The sequence below is a fragment of the Hemiscyllium ocellatum genome, chromosome 24 (assembly GCF_020745735.1).
Source record: "Hemiscyllium ocellatum isolate sHemOce1 chromosome 24, sHemOce1.pat.X.cur, whole genome shotgun sequence".
In the NCBI taxonomy this organism is placed as follows: domain Eukaryota; kingdom Metazoa; phylum Chordata; class Chondrichthyes; order Orectolobiformes; family Hemiscylliidae; genus Hemiscyllium; species Hemiscyllium ocellatum.
Genome location: NC_083424.1, coordinates 31,592,668 through 31,616,394, shown reverse-complemented (window position 1 = coordinate 31,616,394; position 23,727 = coordinate 31,592,668). Strand labels below are relative to the sequence as shown.

General features: G+C 42.4%; 1 protein-coding gene across 3 annotated transcripts in view; it reads left to right on the top strand.

Moving 5' to 3' along the window:
- The window catches only part of si:dkeyp-14d3.1 (transmembrane protein 132C), a 1,122,524-nt gene that overhangs the window by 884,648 nt on the left and 214,149 nt on the right, over positions 1-23,727 (top strand). Inside the window, exons 1-2 of one of the 3 annotated variants that reach the window (XM_060843671.1) lie at positions 5,673-6,027; positions 23,213-23,356. Coding sequence is in view for 1 of the 3 variants with exons in the window: in XM_060843670.1 (XP_060699653.1) it covers positions 23,213-23,356 (144 nt within the window). In the remaining 2 variants the exon portion in view is untranslated. Of the gene's footprint in view, positions 1-5,672; positions 6,028-7,189; positions 7,255-23,212; positions 23,357-23,727 lie in introns of those variants that run through there. The other 2 variants (XM_060843672.1, XM_060843670.1) reach the window with 2 other exon arrangements.

Sequence of the window (23,727 nt, the reverse complement as noted above, 5' to 3'; positions counted from 1 at the left end):
AGGAATGTTGGAGGACTCTGGGTCTGTACTCGATGGAGTTTAGAAGGATGAAGGGGGATCTAATTGAAACATACAGAATACTGAATGGATATTGGGAAGATGTTTCTATTCGCAGGAGGGCACAGCTGTGGAACAAAGGGAAGACCTTTTAGAACGGAGATAAGGAGAAACTTTTAGAGTGGTGAATCTATGGAATACATTGTCACAGAAGGCTGTGGAGGTCATTGAGGATATTTAAGATGAAGATTGATAGGTTCTTGATCATCAAGAGGATCAAGGATTATGGGGAGAAAGCAGGAGAATAGGGCTTAGAAACTTATCAGCCATGATTGAATGCCAGAGCAGACTTGATGGGCTGAATGGCCTAATTTCTGCTCCTATGTCTTTTAGTCTTATGGTCTTATCCCCGAACTTTAGGTGCAGGACCACCCTCTTTCTTGGAGGATTTTCTGCATGCGAACTTAAAAAGCTGTACTGGATGCGTTTTCAGAACTCCACCACCAACCCCTCCAAAAGCTTTTCACACTTTGACTGTTCCAGTTAATATTGAGGAGTGTTATTTTAATACTTCTCTGACATTTGTCTGTGTTTCTGCTCTTCTGACTTTCACTGACTGTTTGGGTGCCGATAGAATACTCCCAGCAATATGATTATCTCCTATTTATTTTTAAGATCTCCCCGAATAGCTCCATTTGAAGAATCTTTTAAGATGTCATCCTCCTTATTGTAAGAATTGATCCATTTTAGGACACTGCCTCCTATTTTACAGCCATCTTGCCTTGCCTGAGGTTTCTATATGCTGGAATATTAAGCTGCCAGTCCTGCCTGTCCCTGAACCGTGTCTCTGTTATACAATGATATAATATCATCTTGTGTAAAGCTGCACTCTCAACTCATCTGCCCTACTCACAAGACTCCTTGCATTAAAATCAATGCCATCCTGTCTTTGTGCCTTAACTGTGCCTTTGGGCGGCACGGTGGCACAGTGGTTAGCACTGCTGCCTCACAGCGCCAGAGACCCGGGTTCAATTCCCGACTCGGGCGACTGACTGTGTGGAGTTTGCACATTCTCCCTGTGTCTGCGTGGGTTTCCTCCGGGTGCTCCGGTTTCCTCCCACAGTCCAAAGATGTGCAGGTCAGGTGAATTGGCCATTCTAAATTGCCCGTAGTGTTAGGTAAGGGGTAAATGGAGGGAATGGGTGAGTTGCGCTTCGGCAGGTCAGTATGGACTTGTTGGGCCAAAGGGCCTGATTCCACACTGTAAGTAATCTAATCTGTCTACATTCTGCCTTGCAGCCTGATGAGGGTTCTCTATTCGTCTGTGCCTCACCACATATTGTACCTCCAGGCACATGGCACATGCCACCCCCAGCCAAATTACTTTAAAGCTGCATGAATAGCACACAGACCCCAGGAGCAACACGTAGGATTGTCTTAAGAGGAGTCCCCATAGACATGTTCCTTTCTCCATCTTCCTCCAGATGGACAATCCCCAACTTCCCAGCTAACCAAGAGAAAAGGGGCCCATGAAAGTATTCAGAAATGTGGAGGTGAAGTTAAAATCATGTAATTTATGATCTTATTGTATGATAGAACAGAGTTGGATGGAGTGGCCTACTCCTGCTCCCAATGCATACGTCGATATGAGAGACACTGATTGTGAAGGTGACGTTGTACTCCGTCTACTCATCCTATGTCAGTGCAGGCCATTGCTGTGGCCCAGTGTGCACTCTGTAGACTGTCTTTCTGATTCTTCATGAGGACAGCCTTAGTGCTGACCATTCATGTAGAACCACCCTAACATATCCCCTCTCCAATCTCTGTCCAAAGATGCTCACTGTGTCTGGAAATGCCGGGAGAATCTCACTCACTTCCTGTTGCTGCTCCACCAGCTCCCTTTCTATTCGTTGGAATGATCTCTGTTGCCCGGCATTACCATCCAGCTGTGCAAAGCCTGGGGTGTCCTGCCACCTTCTAGTGAGGACGTTTCAATGATGTCGCTGCCTCTAGCGTCTCCTCATACTTAGATGTGATGTGCTGCTCACCATGTGACAGTTGAACCATCTCCAATACTCAACCCACTGAGGTGAACGCATCTGTGCAGGAGAAAGAGCATATCTCAAGACCGAAGTGTGTGCTCACCTCTGTGCCTTCTAAGAAATCTTCTAAGAAAGCCAACGAAAGCAGTTGCATCTGATATGTGCTTGTAAGACCTTGACTATTTGCTGAGGTATTCACAAGCACTGTAGAAACCTGACTGACTAGCAAGAACAATGAACAACTAACCGAGGCTTCCCTGAATCAACTATCTTTCAAGTGATTTTTCTCCAAACTAAAAGTTACAGTCAAGCAGCTGAATTTTGAACAGCCTTTAACAAGTCCCTATTCAATGTTGTGGTTGATGTTTCTAAAACAGGCTGAGATATATGCAAAGAGTAAATGACATTTAATTCAGAATACAAACAGACAGCTTGACAGTCATTTGAAAGGATTATTTCCTAAGTGATATAATTGAATGCTTGTATCAAATATAAATCCCCTTAAGTGTCACTAATTAAATGAGAGTAATTTTGAGGAATCTGTGTGACACAGAATGCTTGATTCAGTCGAGTATATTGCGTGTTCTGAGCAGGAAGTAATGCAGCATGCATTAGGACAGGCTGCCCCATCAGAACAATCAAAAATAGCAAAGGCACATTCATGGTCAATAGGCTGAGAAAAGTGAATGTTGAAAACTAAATTATTACCAAATATCTTTGATTAACAGAAATGATTGCTTATTATTACTGCATTTATAAAGTAACTTTAATGTAGAAAAAAAAATCATAAGGTAATTTAGTGTCATAAAACAAAATGCTGAACCGATATTAGGATTTCCAAACCATTTGGTCAAAGAGGTGGATCTGAACAGCATTGTGAAGGAAGAAAGGCAAGGAGAGAGTCAGAGAACTTAGATTTTTGCTGTTGACATGCCGGTGATGAGATGATTACAACTGGGGAGACTTGAGACATCAGAATTGAAGGAGCACAGAGGGTTGTAGCTCTTCGGAAGGTTCCTGAGCTGGAGAGATTGGGGCTGTAGAGCTGGGCAAGGCCAACTTATAACTGATGGGCCAGAATCCATCCTGTCATCTCAATCTCTCTGGCCTGCAGACTCTGTTTAAAATACATGGAGGTGAAAGTGGCAGACCTGCAGGGAGCAGTTCCTGCAATCAGAGCTCTCTCTTCTGAGTTTGCTACCGATAGCTTTACAAGTGACCAGTGACTGCTTCTTCCAGACAGAATGCCTTCTCTTTGCACATTTGGCTGCAGGTTCTTTCATGCACATCACCTTCCCACTCCCAGTTTCACACCATAGCCACAGTCAACTCTCACTGCTCAGCTCCATCCTTCAAAGAGTTAGCCTCCTAAAGCAACACAAAGGTGGAGCAGATGGTGGAGCAGGTCAGAGAGGTGGAGGGAACCAGATTATCAGGAACTCACCCAAGGCACCTCAACACTCTGTCAGGTGGAACGAGGAAGCAAATCTTGTCACTGTCACTGCTGTCTCAAATCGATCCTAAACATCAAAAGATGCAGGAAGAGAATGGGGGAGTGTGAGCATGAGGGAGTATGTGTGAGAGTGAGGGAGTGTGTGAGAGTGAGAGAGTGTGTGGGCGTGAGGGAGTATGTGTGAGAGTGAGGGAGTGTGTGGGCGTGAGGGAGTATGTGTGAGAGTGAGGGAGTGTGTGGGTGTGAGGGAGTATGTGGGAGAGTGAGGGAGTGTGTGGGCGTGAGGGAGTATGTGTGGGCGTGAGGGAGTGTGTGGGCGTGAGGGAGTGTGTGTGAGTGAGGGAGTGTGTGGGCTTGAGGGAGTGTGTTACAGAGAGGGAGTGTGTTACAGTGAGATTGTGAGCATGAGGGAGTGTGTTACAGTGAGGGAGTGTGTGGGCGTGAGGGAATGTGTGAGTGACGGAATGTGTGAGCGTGAGGGAGTGTGTTACTGTGAGGGAGTGTGTGGGCGTGAGGGAGTGTGTTACAGTAAGATTGTGTGTGAGCATGAGGGAGTGTGTGTGAGTGAGGGAATGTGAGAGCGTGAGGGAGTGTGTTACTGTGAGGGAGTGTGTGGGTGTGAGGTTGTGTGTGAGCATGAGGGAGTGTGTGAGCATGAGGGAGTGTGTGGACGTGAGAGAGTGTGTGGGCGTGAGGGTGTGTATGGGCATGAAGGAGTGTGTTACAGTGAGGGGGTGTGGACGTGAGTGAGCGTGAGCGAGAGTGAGGGCTGTAGTAGTGTAGATGGCAGTGAGTGAATGAGTGTGAAAGAGTGAGTGAGTCTGTTCGAGTGAGCAAATCTGAATGCGATGAACATGATGTAGTGGTGGTCCTCCTGATGAAGGAGCAGCATTCTGAAAGCTTGCACTTCCAAATAAATGAGTGTAATGAAGGCAGTGGGAGAGAGTGAGTGAGAGGGAGGGAGGGAGACTGGGAGTCTGTGTTTGGTGGGGCTGTTGGAGGGGGATGGCAGTGGGCAAACATGTGCAGGTGAGAGAGTCCGAACTGTGACATAGGAGTGAGTCAGATACACACACACCCTTCCTCATCTCCTTCCTTCCCCGAAACTTATCCAAACACCTGGCCAGAGAAGGAAAACCCAAGCTGAAAGGAAACTTGCATCTGATTCCGAGTTTCATTTGAGTTCCACTGAGACAGCTCAGAGTGTGTTCCACCAGAAGCAATCTCAGTCAATGCTCTTTAAAGCGAGCTCCTTAACTTGTTTCTAGGCCTGGACTGCCAACCAATTTATTACTTCAGCTCTGCTTCTGAAATTAAAACATTTAAAAAATTGGTTGGCTCTACTGCTTCATACTTTTTTAAATGTGATTTTATTCATTTTTTTTGATGCTGTGCCAAAGTTTACCATTCTGAAATTTGCTCATGGGCTGACTGAGTGAGACACAAGTTGAAATGTAGCCACTTGTGTAAAGCACTCAGATAGCCCTGCCATGGAGGCGTTTAAACTAGGATGAGAGTTTTAAAATCCAGTTATTGCCTAAATGATTACCAATGTCAGTCAGAGAGTAGAGGGACAATGGATGATGCATATCAGGTTACAAGTTGCACAATTTTGGATGGCTTTATGTTCAGGGAGAGGGGAAAATTAGGAGCTATTCAGAAGTGATTGGAATGATCACATCTAGAGGGACACAGGCATAGATAAGGGTTTCAGCTGGAGATGATTGGAGCTAGGGAGCAATGGGAAAGTAGTGATGGATCAGTTCTGATCTGTGGTTGGAAGTGCACCTTTGGCTCAGATATAACACAAAGACTGTAAATACCCTGTTTCAGTCACAGACAAATTTTCAGGAGAGGGTTGAACGTGTTTGCTTGACACCAAAAACAATAACTTTCGTCTATGTATGGAATAGTGGATGCAGGCAAGTGATCTGATGTTTTATAAACAGTGGAACACTTGAGTGAATAGTGGTGAAGTAAGTGGCTATTATTCATAGGCAGCTGAATCTGGGTAGTGCGTACAGATAAAGTTGAAGTGGGGTCAGTATCACAAACTATATACTGTAACCGACGTGCTTATGATGTTATCACTGTGGCATGGTATGTGACTTGATGGTAGAAAGTTCTCAGTCTCCACCTTACTTGGTCCTCCTGCAACATGATATGCTGAAGGAAGCCAGCTGTGGTACACTCAAATTGCTTAGCTTGAGCTCAGTCATTCAAGTGCCTCTGATTATAGTGTACACACATAAATACCGGGTGCTTAAGAAAAGCTCATTGAATTCTTCAGTACTCTGTGACCCACATCTCGTCGTTACCTCACAAGAGCTAACATAATTATCTTAGATGCTAGTGGCAGATCATCAGAACAGCAGCACCATGATGTCTTACCCTGTCATCTCCTGGCAGTATTGTGGGTCTATCTACAGCATGTGGCCAGCAGCCAGATCCAAGGAGGCAATTCACCACCACCACCTCAAGGAGCAACTAAAGATGGGCAATAAATGCTGGTGCAGCCAGTGATGCCCACATTCCGTGAGTCAATAAAGCATACCAGCAACTTACTGCATGGTGACTTCACTTGGAGAGGGCCTTAGGACTGAGGGATTGAAAATCTGAGTTTCCCAATTTGCTGGGATTTTGTAGTCATCTCTATCGATGCAGCTGTTGGTTCGACAGTGCTAACTCAATAAAGTGCGCGTGACAAAGTCCTGAAGAAGGACTTCTCCACCTCATGATGCTGCCTGGCTTGCAGTGTGCTTCCAGCCTCCTGCTTGTTGTAGTGGTTCTGTTCGCCGATCTGGAGGTTTTTGTTGCAAACGTTTCGTCCCCTGGCTAGGAGACATCATCAGTGCTCTGGAGCCTCCTGCGAAGCGCTTCTTTGATGTTTCTTCCGGCATTTATAGTGGTCTGTCCTTGCCGCTTCCAGGTGTCAGTTTCAGCTGTCCGCTGTAGTGATTGGTATATTGGGTCCAGGTCGATGTGTCTGTTGATGGAGTTTGTGGATGAATGCCATGCCTCTAGGAATTCCCTGGCTGTTCTCTGTCTGGCTTGCCCTATGATAGTAGTGTTTTCCCAGTCGAATTCATGTTGCTTGTTGTCTGAGTGTGTGGCTACTAGGGATAGCTGGTCGTGTCGTTTTGTGGCTAGTTGGTGTTCATGTATGCGGATTGTTAGCTGTCTTCCTGTTTGTCCTATATAGTGTTTTGTGCAGTCCTTGCATGGTATTTTACAAACTACATTAGTTTTGCTCATGTTGGGTATTGGCTCCTTTGTTCTAGTAAGTTGTTGTCTGAGCGTGGCTGTTGGTTTGTGTGCCGTTATGAGTCCTAGGGGTCGCAGTAGTCTGGCTGTCAGTTCTGAAACGCTCCTGATGTATGGTAGTGTGGCTAGTCCTTTTGGTTGTGGCATGTCCTCATTCCGTGGTCTATCTCTTAGGCATCTGTTGATAAAGTTGCGCGGGTATCCGTTTTTGGCGAATACCTTGTATAGGTGTTCCTCTTCCTCTTTTCGCAGTTCTGGTGTACTGCAGTGTGTTGTAGCTCTTTTGAATAATGTCCTGATGCAGCTTCGTTTGTGTGTGTTGGGGTGGTTACTTTCATAGTTTAGGACTTGGTCTGTGTGTGTTGTTTTCCTGCATACCCTTGTGGTGAATTCTCCGTTCGGTTTTCTCTGTACTATCACGTCTAGGAATGGGAGTTGGCTATTCTTTTCTACTTCTCTCGTGAATCGGATGCCTGTGAGTGTGGCGTTGAAGATCCGGTGTGTTTTTTCTATTTCCGTGTTTTTGATGATTACGAAAGTGTCATCGACATATCTGACCCAGAGTTTGGGTTGAATTTGCGGTAGGGCTGTTTGTTCTAACCTTTGCATAACTGCCTCTGCTATGAGTCCCGAGATTGGTGATCCCATGGGTGTTCCGTTGATTTGTTCGTATATCTGATTGTTGAATGTAAAGTGTGTAGTGAGGCATAAGTCCAGTAGTTTAAGTATGCCGTCTTTGTTGATAGGTTCCGCCTCCTGTGTTCTGTTATGTATGTCCAGTAGGTTGGCTATTGTTTCTCTGGCTAGGGTTTTGTCAATCGAAGTGAACAGTGCCGTCAAGTCGAATGAGATCATGGTTTCTTCTTTGTCTATGTGTGTATTCCTGATGGCGTCCAAGAATTCCTGTGTTGATTGTATGGAGTGTTTGGATCCGCTGACCAGGTGTTTCAGTTTCTGTTGTAGTTCTTTGGCCAGTTTGTATGCTGGTGTCCCTGGTAGTGATACTATGGGTCTGAGTGGGATGTCTGGTTTGTGTACTTTGGGTAGTCCATAGGATCTGGGGGTGTTGTTGCTTTCTGGCTTGCTTCCTGCTTGTCTAACTCAGTAGAGAGCAGCAACTGAACTCAGAACCTTCTGCATGCCATGTTCAGCCCTCTATCTGAACCACCTGGGTCATCAAGAGAAACTAGCTTCCTCAGTGACAGCAATGTTTGCAGCACATGTAACAGTTTAATTGATTATATTTATGACAGACCTTTGATTTAAAAAGGGAACATTTTTGGGAGTTAGCCCATGGTGCCTTGCAGACATACGAAGCTGTGAAGCTAATGCATTTATAATGCAGGCCTGAAATATCAGTCGACTTTTTTCTGTCTTTCCTCTACAAATCGATGACAGATGTCAGGGCACCTCGTACACTTTTGGAACGCAACTTGAAGGGGATTTGCAGAAACGTTTCAACTCAATGAAAGCTACGCAGATAATAGCTATAAATTTGATTGTGTGTGATATGTTGTACAGCACGCACACTCAGTGTGTACTGGAAATGAGCTGCATGTGACATTGGTTAATGGTACCGAAGGCACCAGGCCAAAAATGGTTTTAGTGCCTTTCTTTGGCTTGTTTTGAGTTTGTTTGTAAAACTCCTTCATGACTGACTGCAGCTTGTCAACCCAGAGGGAAGTTTCATTTTATTTTTACATTGTGAATTGGATGCGATCCAATTTCTAGGCCTACATTTCTGTTAGTAGAAAAATTTATAACGCTGCTCCCAGCAGATCGTTCATTTAATTGTTCACAGTCAGTCAAAGACGACAGTAGTATGTGGAGAAGGAAACAGCCTGGGGTCTGGTAAAAGTGGTGCGGGCCATGGAGACTGGGATCAGGGGATAGGAGGAAATATTCAAACTAAGAAACCCCCAGGGGTTGAGGGGTAGAGGCAATGAATTCCACTGAGCAGTTTGGCAGCAATGCTACATTGTCGTGGGACACCACACTAATTTACAGGTGCTTGAAGAATCCCAGTTGTCATTGTTGGGGAGATTTTGGGAATGGTTCTGAATACTGAGAGGAAGAGATCCTGAGGCAGAGCTTTTGAAGAAGGGTTGTAAGATTTGACAGCATTAAATGAAGCTGATCTTGAGGTTCAGCACCATTGAGCTATGCTTCATGAAGTAAATAGCAAAATAAAATAGTTCAACTCCTGAAAAGAGCATTTCTTTCTAAATTAAATTTTGAAGATTTTGAAGTTGTACTAAAGCAGACCAAGCCCCCAGAGAAGTGGCATTAATGCTTGAAGACAGGTTCTCTCGAAATTTGGCAGTATCCAACCATATCTCTGACAAGAATCTCTATTCCAGCAGAACATCCCTGGAATACAATGCTATTTTGTGTAAACAATAATTGCTTGAGTTTTGACAATGCTAAGACAATCTTTTTGGACTCGAACTAGTAAATCTGTACCTCTCAACCGGTTTTGACTTTCCTAGCTGTCATCTCAAGCTGAATTGAATGGTGTAAAAGTTTAATGTAATAAATGAAACAAAGAACTGAGATGCTGGAAATCTAAAACCAAAAGAGTCACTGGACTAACATTACCTCTCACCACAGACCTGCTGAGTTTCTCCAGCAATTTTAGTAGAAATTTAGTATCGTACTCAATCTCAATCTTAAGTTCTTTCTAATGTAAATTTTTTTTGACTATTATCCATCTCCAGTCCTACCTTTCCCAGTTCTGCTGGTGAAATCATTTTCCGTGTGTCCATCATTTAAAAGGCACGTTTGCTCTGACTCCCTATTGTTCTGATTTCCCATCTCAACTGTCAGCAAACATATGCAATATGCTATCCCCTGTCTCTTCATGCACACTAAGTCTGAAGTTTTCTCCCCTCTGCTTCTAAACATTAGTTATGTGCCATAACCCAGCAACTGATTTCAGAATTCTTCATTGTCTTCAAATCTCCTCATTGTCCTAAGTAAACCCAATTCTTTTGCCTTTCATCCCTCACTATTTGTTTTATTTTTTAAGTATCCTTCATTCCGTCTCTGTGTTAGTGTTCCCTAATCAGCTATAATGCTTCTGCCATTTCAATTTCATTTACCTTCCATTTCACAAAATCTTGCTTTGATTTGCTCATCTCAATCTCTCCAACATTTCACTTTCTCCATGCTCATTGTCTACTTTAGAGTAATAGCTTCCCTCTTGCTAAAAAGCATTTTGGGATATTTTACAAACAAGGAATGGTATATAAAACATGTTGTTGTAATCACTCTTTTTATTCCCAGTCTGTGATTTTTTTTCCCCTCTGATGTAAAAATCAAGGTTAACTTGCAAAAGAGTTTAATGAATGGTAATCAGCTTGCTTTGAACTCAGTTGAGAAAAATGAGGTCCAAAAATTATAAGACTACTTTAGGGAAGACTCATTCTCATTACACTGAAAAATCACCCCTGACACAACCTGAGAACCTTCAGATGCTTATATTATCAGTCCACAGGATTCAGGAAATTATAGGTACTTCTGAAAGAGGCTTTGGAAAACACACATGGTTAGTCTTGTGGATATTGTGAGATGCTGGTCAAGGCCTCAAAGTGGAAACATTAGGAAGGATTCTCAGAGATATAATAAGCTTAATGGTATAACTTGCAAATGATTTTATTATGCTGAAATCCTTTCTTTGAACTTGCAGTCTCAGGAAAGATTCTGTCTCCTGACAGGCCATTCAGATTTCCCTGGCTTCTTGAGCTCAACTTTCCTTGCCATGATACTTTTCCAGCTGCTCATCAGTTCCAGTAAATCATTGTTTTACATCATCCATTTGAGATGTGTTACATCCGAGTGAGGCCTGACTGTGTCAGAGAGAATCAGAGAGAGAGGGTAGTGCTGGAAAAACACAGCAGGTCAGGCAGCATCCAAGGGGCAGGAGAGTCAACGTTTCGGGCATAAGCCCTTCATCAGGAATCAGGAATGTGACACAGAGAATGTCAAATATGTGCTACACAGTCATTTTAAATCCTATGACATAATTGTAAAAACACAATGAAAATGAACACTTACTTTCCAATTAGGTGAGATTAACACAACCTCAGTATCCAAAGCCTGATTTTGGTCACAGTTATACCTCACTAGGATAGACCACTGGAAAGCATGCCAGGCCATGCCTGGACTCATCACAAAAGTGAAAGATTTATCAAAGTTTGCAAGATTCCCCAATTCACCTGTCTGTTTAAAGGGAAACACTGACCAAGTTTCTGTACTCTAACAAGAACTATTATTTATTGTAAATGAATATAATATTTATTTTATAAGAATAAACCCCTGATGAAACCCAATATGAACTCCCAGCATATAACTCTACCATTTAAAACTCTAACCCCCTTAAAAAATCCAGCCGTATACACACCTACAGACGCAGACAGGCAACAAAAAATGGTATTATAGATGGAGGATTTGTGGTTCTCCATTCCAGGTTCTTTTCCACTTCTTTGTAGGAAGCACAGGTGACTAATACATTAATTACAAAGCCTCTTAATTAATGGCTAAAAGCTAGAGTTCGCAGCAACTGGTGAGGGAAAATGATGAGGCCTTTTCTAGGCTTCAGGTATCTTTAACAGCAGAGAGAGATATCACCTCACCTTCCATTGATCCAAAGGCTTCTGGTATTATTATTTAAACCCACAAACTGTTCAGTTTGTCAAGTCTCAGTAATATAGTTGCTTGGAGGCTGATGGCTTTTGCCATTGACAACTGGTTACCCCTCCACGAGCCAGTCAGCTTTTTTTTTGCCAGTTGAATCTCACTTTGTACACACTTCTGGTGACATCACATCTGCAATCAGCCCACCCCCTCATTTATGAAGCAGCAGTGTAAACATCACTTACAATGAGTTTTGGTAACTTGCTTTTATAAAGTACAGCAGTCCATTCCAAAATCGTAACTTTTAAAACAGTCCTTTCTCATTTCAATCTACAATCAACAATACAGAACAATAAAAAGATACTGTCTTAACATCACCATTATCCTTGAATCCAATTCCACTGTGAAGTCCTGATAAAACTGAGATTCTTGAATTTTTCTGTCATAATTGTTCAATGTCCCAACAAAACATTTACATGTCATGCAGCATTTCTTGGAATGTGAGCTGAGAACATTTTGCAGAAAAATGCTGTCAATGATTGAGGGCTTCTCAACCTCCAGGGAAACAAAAACAACCTATTAATCCCAAAAACCTGAAGTCCATGTGATTTGATGTTCAGTAGTAAAATTAGAAAGTCCACACCTCAGTATGGATTTGTATAGTTTTGTCTCGTATATTCAATTAATCGCATGTTGAAATGAAGAGGTTGTAGAAAATCATTGAGGTACATCCATTTCTGCAAAGCCTCAAGCACCACTGCCATAAATTAATTAATGTGGGATTCAGTCAAAATGTTAATAGCATGTAACTGAATCAGTCATCTCTGCCTCTCTACTGGGTTTAATGCAATACCTGTAGTAATTCTTGCTTGAATAATTTAAAAAAGCCAATAGGGGTTCAGGCTTTTCTTTGCAGTATTGTTTTGACACCTTTGATGACATACTTTTAAATGCTGGTATTTTTAATGGCAGTTTAAAGATTTCTGTAAATTAAAGATTGGAGGGTTGTTAAAATTTGTGTCTAGAATTTGTTGTGTGGTATACACATTCAAAATCTGTTTGGATTTGTTTCACAATACCTTTTCTATTGTATTTATTTAAATATAGTCTTGCCCTTAAAGCAGATGGTAGACATTAAGTATATATAGTAATATTTAAATAACTTCAAGGCTTTTACAGTTATAGACTTTGCCTTTTCAATACAACACATCCAATTTTAGTGTGTATGAGAAATTGAAATTACTGAATATTGTCACCATACAGTCTTAAAGGTTTAGGTACATGAGAACTATAGAAGCAGGAGTAGGCCATCTGGCCCTTTGAGTGCACTTTGCCATGCAATAAGATCATGGCTGATCTTTTCATGGCCTCAGCTCCACTGACCCGCTCACTCACCATAACCCTTAATCCCTTTACTGTTCAAAAAGTTTAAATCTTAGCTTTAAAAGCACTCAATGAGGAACTTCAACTACTTCACTGGGCAGGGAATTCCACTGATTCACAACCCTCTGGGTGAAAAAGCTCCTTCTCAATTCAATCCTAAATCTGTTCCCCCTCCCTTTGAGGCTATTCCCTCCAATGGAAACATCCTCTCTACCTCTATCTTGTCAATTCCCCTTATAATTTTATATGTTTCTATAAGAACCCCCTCATTCTTCTAAATTCCAATGAATATAAACCCAGTCTACTCAGTCTCTCCTTGTAAGCCAACCCCCTCAACCCAGGAATCAACCCAGTGAACCTACCCTGCACTCCCTCGAATGCTAGTACATCCTTTTTCAAGTAAGGAGACCAAAACATACAATACACCAGGTGTGGCCTCACCAGCACCCTGTACAGCTGCAACATAACCTCCCTGCTTTTAAACTCAATCCCTTTAGCAATGAAGGACAAAATTCCATTTGCCTTTTTAATTACCTGTTGCACCTACAAACTTTCGTGATTCATGTGCAAGGACATCAAGGTCCCTCTGCACAACAGCATGCTTTTTTTTTAACCATTAAATTGATAGTCCTTTTTACTGTTATTCCTACAAAATAGATGACTTCACATTTATTAACACTGTAGGCCATCTGCCAGACCTTTGCCCACACAATAAAGTATCTATGTCCCTCTGGAAAGTTTCACAGTCTTCTGCAGATTTGCCCTACCACTCATCTTAGTATCATCCACTATAAATGGTCCCCAACTCCAAACCATCTATGTAAATTGTGAATAATTACGGTCCCAACACTGGTCCCTGAGGCACACCACTAGTCACTGATCACCAATCAGAAAAACACTTATATATTCCCACTCTTTTTGCTTCCTGTTAGTTAATCAATCCTCTATCCATACTAATGCATTGCCTGTAACACCATGCATCTTTATCTTATGCAGCAGCCTTTTGTACGGCACCTTGTCGAATGCCTTTTAGAAATACAGGTAGAGAATAGCTAAGAGTTATCAGTTCTGAAAAAGGGCTACGGAATCCAAAACACTAACTCTGCTTTCTCTTTCCGCAGATGCTGCCAGACCTGCTGAATTTCTCCAGCAATTTCTGGTTTTTTTTCAGATTTCCAGCATTCACAGTTCTTTGTTGCAAAAGAGATCAGGGTTGAATTAAGATTTCATGTACAATGGACAATGTAGATCATTGATGGGTTTCATAGCTTAGAATTACATGACAATCTTAGAGTCATAGAGTCATAGAGATGTACAGCATGGAAACAGACCATTCAGTCCAAGCTGTCATGCCGACCAGATATCCCAACCCAATCTAGTCCCACCTGCCAGCACCCGTCCCATATTCCCTCCAAACCCTTCCTATTCATATACCCATCCAAATGTCTCTCAAGTGTAGCAATTGCACCAGCCTCCACCACACATTCTTTACAGCAGTTTCACTCACCACGATAGATTGTTTAAAATGAGAAGATTTGTGTTTATTTAGTCTTTCACATCCCTTAGGGTGTCCTAAAATGCTTCACCACATTGAAATACTTTGAAATTTGAATCACAATTATATTGGTGATTTATTCAGATGTTGGGTTGAATTTTACATTCAGCAAGCACGTGGAGGTGAAAACAGGCATAATGTCCACTCCCACTCAGATCCATGGCCTTGTGGTGATTTTATGTCCATTAGATGTTTCTTAACTTGAAGCTGAATTCACAAATCCATCTGCAGCCAATTGAGAGGTGGGGGAAGCACATCTGTTTCTCTTCACCTACTGAAAAGCAGTGATTTCCTGCTATAACTGCTTCCCTTCAAATGCCAGGTTTCCTGAACATTGGGAAACACAGCTAGCCAGTGTTAAATTTAAAAGGCTGTCAAAATCTGATGAACTAGGCCTCATTGAACAAATTTAATCATGGGCTCACCACTCCAGAGAAATTCTGGGAGACTGATTGAGTTTCCAATTGCCTGTATTTCCATTTACCCAGTGAAAATCTGATGTAGACTGTCATCAGTTCTCAGTCTCAAATCCAGTTTCGTTGGAAAAGAAGTGGACAACTATCAAGCTACAGCTGTCAACAATTTGACTTTGTTGATAGGCAAGGTGGGCATGTGAAGTCATCACATTCCCTCTTTTGTTTCCAGACCCTTGGTCCAAAGAAGTTATTTCTTCCCTTTTGCCTGTTTAGAAAAACAAATAATCCCTGCAGAGACTTGCCTTTTTCAGTTTTGTCTGTGAGATGAAGGAGTAATAGTTTATACTCCAGATGATAGACTAGATGTTGATGAGTGGTTGCCACTAGGTTTAAGAATTGTTCTGTAAATGGATTACTTTTTAAAATTTATTAAACCACCCTAGCCGACATTTCTTTTAACCATGATAGCAGAAATAAAAAGAAGCAATTAGCTATTTTGGTAATTGGTCCAATCCATTTGGATCAATGGCGTGATTGATGGACCCATGGGGACCTTATTATCAATGCAGTCCTCCTGTCACAGTCGTAACATATGACACTAAAAATTATGATTCTATCCATTGTTTCAATCTTGGTATACACTGTTGGTTTTGGTTCAATGTTAGCGCTTTATCTCTGAATAAGATGGTTTTGGATTCAAGACCAATTAATCTAGACTAATCTTTTGTCCAGTGCTAAGAGGGTGCTGTGTCGCAGTGATGTGGGTTTTATCTCTAACTGGTTGTTTATCTAATGCAGCAATGATTATGTTATCACCCATACTTTTAGTTTGAAAAAAAGAATACAAGCATGGACTGCTTTCTAAACGGTGAGAAAATATGTAAAGCCAAAGTACAAAGGGATCTGGGAGTGCTAGTCGAGGAGTCTCATTAGGTAAAATGCAGGTTGAGTCCGTGATTAAGAAAGCGAATGTTGTCATTTATCTCAAGAGGGTTGGAATATAAAAGCACCGTTGTGCTACTGAGACTTTATAAAGCTCTGGTTAGGCCTCATTTGGAGTACTGTATCAGTTTTGGTCCCCACACCTCAGGAAGGACATACTGGCACTGGAGCATGTCCAGCAGAGATCCACATGGATGATCCCTGGAATGGTAGATCTAACATATGAAGAACAGCTGAGGATCCTGGGATTGTATTCATTGAAGTTTAGAAGATTAAGGGGAGATCTAATAGAAACTTACAAGATAATACATGGCTTGGATAGGGTGGATGCTAGGAAATTGTTTCAGTTAGGCGAGGAGGCTAGGACCCGTGGACACAGCCTTAGAATTAGAGGGGGTAAATTCAGAACATAAATGCAGAGACATTTCTTCAGCCAGAGAGTGGTGGGCCTGTGAAATTCATTGCCGCAGAGTGCAGTGGAGGCCGGGACGCTAAATGTCTTCAAGGCAGAGATTGATAAATTCTTGATGTCACAAGGAATTAAGGGCTACGGGGAGAATGTGGGTAAGTGGAGTTGAAATGCCCATCAGCCATGATTGAATGGCGGAGTGGACTCGATGGGCCGAATGGCTTACTTTCACTCCTATGTCTTATGGTCTTATTACATAAGAACTAGGCATAGGTAATGTGTTATGGAACTATCCAACAGAAATTGATTACAGCTAGTAATTTATGTACAAACATTACATTCACAGGCATATCAGTGTCTGGGCTCACTTTAAGCTGTTAGGTTAAAAACAGCAGCATGCATTCAGTGGTACATCATCGCTTCAAGTGATCCATGTTGAAAGCCTTCAATCTTTATATTCTCAGATGACATGCTATGATCCACTAATTATGTCACAAGCTTGTCTCTTAAAAGTGTACTGATATGCTGCCCATGGGACAGAACAAAACACATACAGCTACTGTCTTTTGAATTGTAGTGAAAAAAAGATGTCATTTGTTCTGTTCAGTTAGTATGCAGGATTTCCATTGAAGGATACCAGTGGAATTTTCACAGTGTACTGACCAACATTTATCTCTGAACAAATTTGCTGAAATGGATTGACAGGCTATTTAGATATTTTTTGTTTATGGGATCTTGCTGTGCACACATTAGCTGTTGTAATCCTCTTTCTTAGGTTGTAGTTTATTGGATATGAACCTGACCTCTTGAAAGGCAAGATATAAATGCAGGTCTTTTAGTTTAATTAGGATAATGTATTAAACATTAAAAACATTCATAGTTTAATTCTGTCATCCAGTGGCTCGTTAGATAGCCGATCAAGTTGAACATGTTGCCACTCTGCTGTAGGTCTAGTGATCCATTATGTATTTTTACCCGGGGTGCATTAATTTTGGAAACGATGCTGTTACCTATACCAGGCTTAGGGGTTTTTTTGTGCACGTGCCTTGATGTTCACTTTTAATTCAATTGTACTTCCACCAATGTATTGTTGACTCCTGAGGGCAAAGTGCTGGATATGTTAATAAGCTTCCAAATAAAACAAATTCCTGAGCAAATGAAAGAATCAAATCTTTTCCTCAGTGAGATACAGTTACAATATCAAATGTTTGAGCTCAGCAATTGAGCTCTTCAAGGTCAAAGCATAAGGCTACAGTTGTGCATATTGTTGAGTAAGAAAATGATCAGCAAATAACCTAACTTACTCAGACACTTGCACACAAAATATAAGCACTAATTGAGATTTCTCTAGAAGGTCCATACAGTAAACCAATGCGTGCTGTACTATTGCACAATTTGGTGTTTCAGAGATTCATGGAGGTACTCAGGTGTGGGGTTAAATGACCTCAGACAGTTTTGCACTGTGGCGGAGAGGAAAGCTGAAGAAGATATGCTCATAGAGATGTACAGCATGGAAATAGACCCTTCGGTCCAACTCGTCCATGCCGACCAGACATCCCAATCCAATCTCGTTTCCCCACCCAATAACTCTTCCTGTTCATCCTACTCTGCCTTTTAAATGTTGCAGTTGTACCAGCCTCCACCACTTCCTCTGGCAGCTCATTCCATACATGCACCACTCTCTGTGTGAAAAAGTTGCCCCTTAGGTCTCAGTTATATCTTTCCCCTCTCACCTTAAACCTATGCCCTCCAGTTCTGAACGCCCACACCCCGGGGAAAAGACTTTGTCTATTTATCCTATCCATGCCCCTCATGATTTTGTAAACCTCTATAAGGTCACCCCTCAGCCTCAGGGAAAATCGCCCCAAACTATTCAACCTCTTCAAAGTTTGTGCGAAGATTTGTAGCTCGGGTGCTTGTTGTAGTGGTTCTGTTCGCCGAGCTGGAACCTCTCCCTATAGCTCAAATCCTCCAACCCTGGCAACATCCTTGCAAATCTTTTCTTAACCTGCTCAAGTTTCACAACATCCTTCCCATAGGAAGGAGACCAGAATTGCATGCAATATTCCAAAACTGGCCTAACCAATGTCCTATACAGTCACAATATGACCTCCCAACTCCTGTACTCAATACTCTGACCAATAAAGGAAACCATACCAAACACCTTCTTCACTATCCCATCTACCTGCGACTCCATTTTTAAGGAGCTATGAACCTGCGCTCCAAGGTCTCTTTGTTCAGCAACACTCCCTAGGACCTTACCATTAAATGTATAAGTCCTGCTAAGATTTACTTTCCCAAAATGCAGCACCTCGCATTTATCTGAATTAAACTCCATCTGCCACTTCTCAGCCCATTGGCCCATCTGGTTAAGATCCTGTTGTAATCTGAAGTAACTTTCTTCGCTGTCCACTACACCTCCAATTTTACTGTTATCTGCAAACTTAACTGTACCCCTTATGCTCACATCCAAATCATTTATGTAAATGACAAAAAGTAGTGGACCCAGCACCAATCCTTGTGGCACTGTACTGGTCACAGGCCTCCGGACTGAAAAACAACCCTCCACCACAACTCTCTGTCTTCTACCTTTGAGGCAGTTCTGTTCCAAATGGCTAGTTCTCCCTATATTACGAGATCTAATCTTGCTAACCAGATGGGGAACCTTGTCGAATGCCTTATAGGAGTCCATAAAGATCACATCCACCGCTCTGCCCTCATCAATCCTCTTTGTTACTTCCTCAAAAAACTCAATCAGGTTTGTGAGACATGATATCCCACACACAACACCATGTTGACTATCCCTAATCAGTTGTTGCCTTTCCAAATACACGTACATCTTGTCCCTCAGGACTCCCTCCAACAACTTGCCCACCACTGACGTCAAGCTCACTGATCTATCGTTCCCTGGCTTGTCCTTACCACCCTTCTTAAACAGTGGCAGCACATTAGTGGGCGGGCACGGTGGCACAGTGGTTAGCACTGTTGCCTCACAGCACCAGAGACCTGGGTTCAGTTCCCACCTTAGGCGACTGACTGTGTGGAATTTGCACATTCTCCCCATGTCTGCGTGGGTTTCCTCCAGGTGCTCCGATTACCTCCCACAGTCCAAAGATGTGCAGGTTAGGTGAATTCGCCATGCTAAATTGCCCGTAGTGTTAGGTAAGGGGTAAATGTAGGGGTATGGGTGGGTTGCGCTTCGGCGGGTAGGCGTGGACTTGTTGGGCCAAAGGGCCTGTTTCCACACTGTAAGTAATCTGTAATCTGTTAATAGTGAATCTCCAGTCTTCCGGTACCTCACCTGTGACTATCGATGATACAAATATCTCAGCAAGGGGCCCAGCAATCATTTCCCTAGCTCCCACAGTGTTCTAGGGTGATCAGGTCTTGGGATTTATCCACTTTTATGTGTTTCAAGACATCCTCCTCTATAATTTTTCAAGATGTCACCATCTGTTTCACTACATTCTATATCTTTGATGTCATCAGTAAACACTGATGCAAAATATTCATTTAGTATCTCCCCCATTTTCTGTGGCTCCACACAAAGGCTGCCTTGCTGATCTTTGAAGGCCCCTATTCTCTCCATAGTTACCCCTTTATCTTTAATGTTTTTGTAAAAACCCTTTGGATTCTCCTTAACGCTATTTGCCGAAGCTACCTCATGTCCCCTTTTTGCCCTCCTGATTTCCCTCTTAAGTATACTCCTACTGCCTTTATACTCTTCTAAGGATTCATTCGATCTATCCTGTCTATACCTGACATATGCTTCCTTCTTTTTCTTAACCAAACCCTCAATTTCTTTAGTCATCCAACATTCCCTATACTTACGAGCCTTCCCTTTCACCCTGACAGGAACATACTTTCTCTGGATTCTCATTATCTCATTTCTGAAGGCTTCCCATTTTTCAGCCATCCCTTTAACTGTGAACATCTGACCCCAATCAGCTTTTGAAAGTTCTGACCTAAAACTGTCGAAATTAGCTTTCTTCCAATTTAGAACTTCAACTTTTAGATCTGGTCTCTCCCTTTTCATCACAATTTAAAAACTAATAGAATTATGGTATAGTGATTTGATTCCCTATAGTGTGGAAACAGGCCCTTTTGCCCAACCAGTGCACACCGACCCTTTGAAGAGTAACCCACCCAGACCCATTTCCCTCTCACTAATGCACCTAACACTATGGGCAATTTAGCATGGCCAGTTCACCTGACCTGCACATCTTGGACTGAGGGAGGAAACCGGACTCCCACACAGACACGTGGGGAATGTGCAATCTCCACACAGACAGTTGTTCGAGACTGGAATCGAACCTGGGACCCTGGTGCTGTGAGGTAGCTGTGCTAACCGCTGAGCCGCCATGCCGCCCATGGTCACTGGTTTCAAAGTGCTCCCCACTGACACCTCAGTTACGTGCCCTGCCTTATTTCCCCAAGAATAGGTCAAGTTTTGCACCTTCTCTAGTTGGTACATCCACATATTGAATCAGAAAATTGTCTTGTACACACTTCATAAATTCCTCTCCATCTAAACCCTTAACACTATGGCAGTCCCAGTCTATGTTTGGAAAGTTAAAATCCCCTACTCATAACCACCCTTTTATTCTTACAGATAACCCTCTGACTATTAGGGTGGTCTATAATACAATCCCAATAAGGTGATCATCCCTTTCTTATTTCTCGGTTCAACCCAAATAAATTCCCTGGATGTATTTCCAGGAATATCTTCCCTCTGCACAGCTGTAATGCTATCCCTTATCAAAAACGCCACTCACCCTCCTTTCTTGCCTCCCTTTCTGTCCTTCCTATAGCATTTGTATCCTGGAACATTATGCTGCCAGTCCTGCCCATCCCTGAGCCATGTTTCTGTAATTGCTATGATATCCCAGTCCCATGTTCCTAACCATGCCCTGAGTTTATCTGCCTTCCCTGTTAGGCTTCTTGCATTGAAATAAATGCAGTTTAATTTATCAGTTCTACCCTGTTCTCTGCTTTGTCCCAGACCGCCCTGAATGGTTGACTTGCTTTTTTTTATCATCTGTACCAATCTCAGAGTGATCTTTTTCCTCACTATCTCCCTGGATCCCACCCCCTGTCCCCACACCTTAATAGTTTAAATCCTAAATAAAGGACAATTTGATGAATTGATATGAATCAAATTTTAAATTATTTCAATGTACGACATGCAGGATGAAAAGGTTTCTGTTTCAGTTGCTTCGAAGGCTTCATATTTAACAATTCTTGTGGACTTAAATTTGAAGAATTGTGGATCTCTAGAGTGGTAAATGAAAGGACTCTGGAACTTCTTTTTCAACACCCAAACACCAAAAATGGGAAAATTCCACTGAATGATTTTACATACTGGGTTCAATCCATCCAAATGTTTAATCACACTAATTCAATGTTTTTCCATAACTGCCTGTGTCTTTTGTGACATATCACTCATCATTTGAGCAGGTCGCATTGACAATAGAGATCTTACAGAGAGGCTTTCCCTTTGGTCAGAGCTCCTCCCTTCCCCTGGCTGCATGCCGTTGAGTAAAAAGTGAGGTCTGCAGATGCTGGAGATCAGAGCTGAAAATGTGTTGCTGGTTAAAGCACAGCAGGTCAGGCAGCATCCAAAGAACAGGAAGTTCGATGTTTCGAGCCAGAACCCTGATGAAGGGCTCTGGCCCGAAACGTCAAATTTCCTGTTCTTTGGATGCTGCCTGACCTGCTGTGCTTTAACCAGCAACACATTTTCAGCTGCATGCCGTTGACTCAACTTGGGTAAGAATCCATCTGAAAGTCAATCAGCAGTGGCCACAATGTTGAATCTCTGCTGCATTTCCTTGTCACCAGGATGGAGAATTCAGACAATTCTGTTACATTGACCCTGGTCATACCACTTGATAGCGAAGCTATGCCTGAGTTTCAGGTGTTGGCTAAAGAAGGATCATCTGCAAAGTACCTGAGAATGGCCAGGCCTTTTGTGGTGATCTGCAACTTGGTCATGGAGAAATGCAGCACTGCACTGGTGAATTCCTGCACATGCTCCCTTCAAACTGTGCAGGTGTTTGCACCTCGTTGAATGGTTGGTAATACTAAGTTTTGAAACTGTATTTTGCAATGTCCAAACTCCAGGAACTGAAGGAGCCCTTGAGCTAGTTGTCAGTCAGCAGGTTACAGTATTCCATCTGGACCTACTCTTACTCACATACTCTGTGCTTCACCTTCTGCAGCTATAACCCTGCCCCAGGATAGATAAGGTTTTGCTATTGCAAAAGAAAGGGTGGTGCCTGGAGGAGACTGACTGAGGCGGATCACTTGGCTCAGCCACTTTGAGTATTTGGTTTCCCAGAGGGAATGGAAGCACGTTCTTTAACATGTTAGCAATAATATATTTGAGATAGAGTCACACCTGACAAGCTGGCCTCATCTATGATGCTAAGCTATGGGTGTGAAGAAAAACATGAACAAAAAGAGAGTTGCATTCATGTACCTCCTTTTTATAGGAAATATTGCAACTAATTTGAGCGCAGAAAGCTCCCATGAAAGCCAAAGTGATTAAGGCCAGGTAATCTCTTCAGTATTATTTTCAAAATGCAGTGGAACCTCTAATGAGAGAACAGAAAGGGTTTTGATTGCGTGGAAAAGCAAACACAGAAATACAAAGGGTGGTACTCACCCCAATGCTCAGAGAAGGCCTCATCCAACCAAGCCCCCCTGTCTTTCATTCTTGCCAATAGCTCCCAGGAGTTGATGCTCAGAAACACACTGTTCCGTACAGCCTTTTCTTGAAAGCAGATTTTAGATATATTTGAAAAGGTGTGGTTCATGTGCTCAGGTCAACAACCATCTTAGATGGTTGCAGCCTTGTAGCATGTCGGTATGTTATGTGACATTGCATAATTCCATGACCTAGTTTGAACCATGCAAGGCAATCTGGAATGTGCTCGTGTAAGATGCCTCTTTCTGTGTGTGGACTTAAAAGAGTCTTCTAAATGTACATTGGTGCTGCCTAACAAGTCAATATTTAACTGCTCAGTTCAGCAGATCAAAGGATGTTTTTGAAGTGATGCACAAGGCTCTACATTTCCTGAAAGATATTAACCCGAGAAATTCTTTTATTTGCAGAACACTGAAATTCTCAATACTGCAATTCTAACTGGCAAGACCCTGGCAGTACCTGTGAAAGTCATTGTGGTGGAAGAGGACAGCACTGTGACGGATGTGTCTGAGTTTGTGGCCTGTAAATCAGCAGATCAAAATGTGTTGAAGGTAACTCCCATGATTCTCCTGTTCAGTTCTGCTAATACAACAGTGCAGAAAGCAGTCTCCACCTCTGTCCCCCTTTGTGTGATCTTGATGTAAATACAATTAATCACTTAGTTGGGGAAGAATCGGAATGAGATGTTTCATCTTGTGTCCTAATTCCAAGTGACAGGAAATCTTTGGTGTGCATTTCAACAGCCAAGTTTGCAAAGCGTAGCTTTGAAGACATTTTAAATTAGAGTTTTTTAAATATTGCAAATGACTTTGATATGTTTTAATCACAGCAGCAATGACGATTGAAGTTTTCCATTTAGCTTGTTATATAGCCTGGCATGCTGCTATTTTGTGATCATTTGCTGGTTTGAAGATTGGCAAGT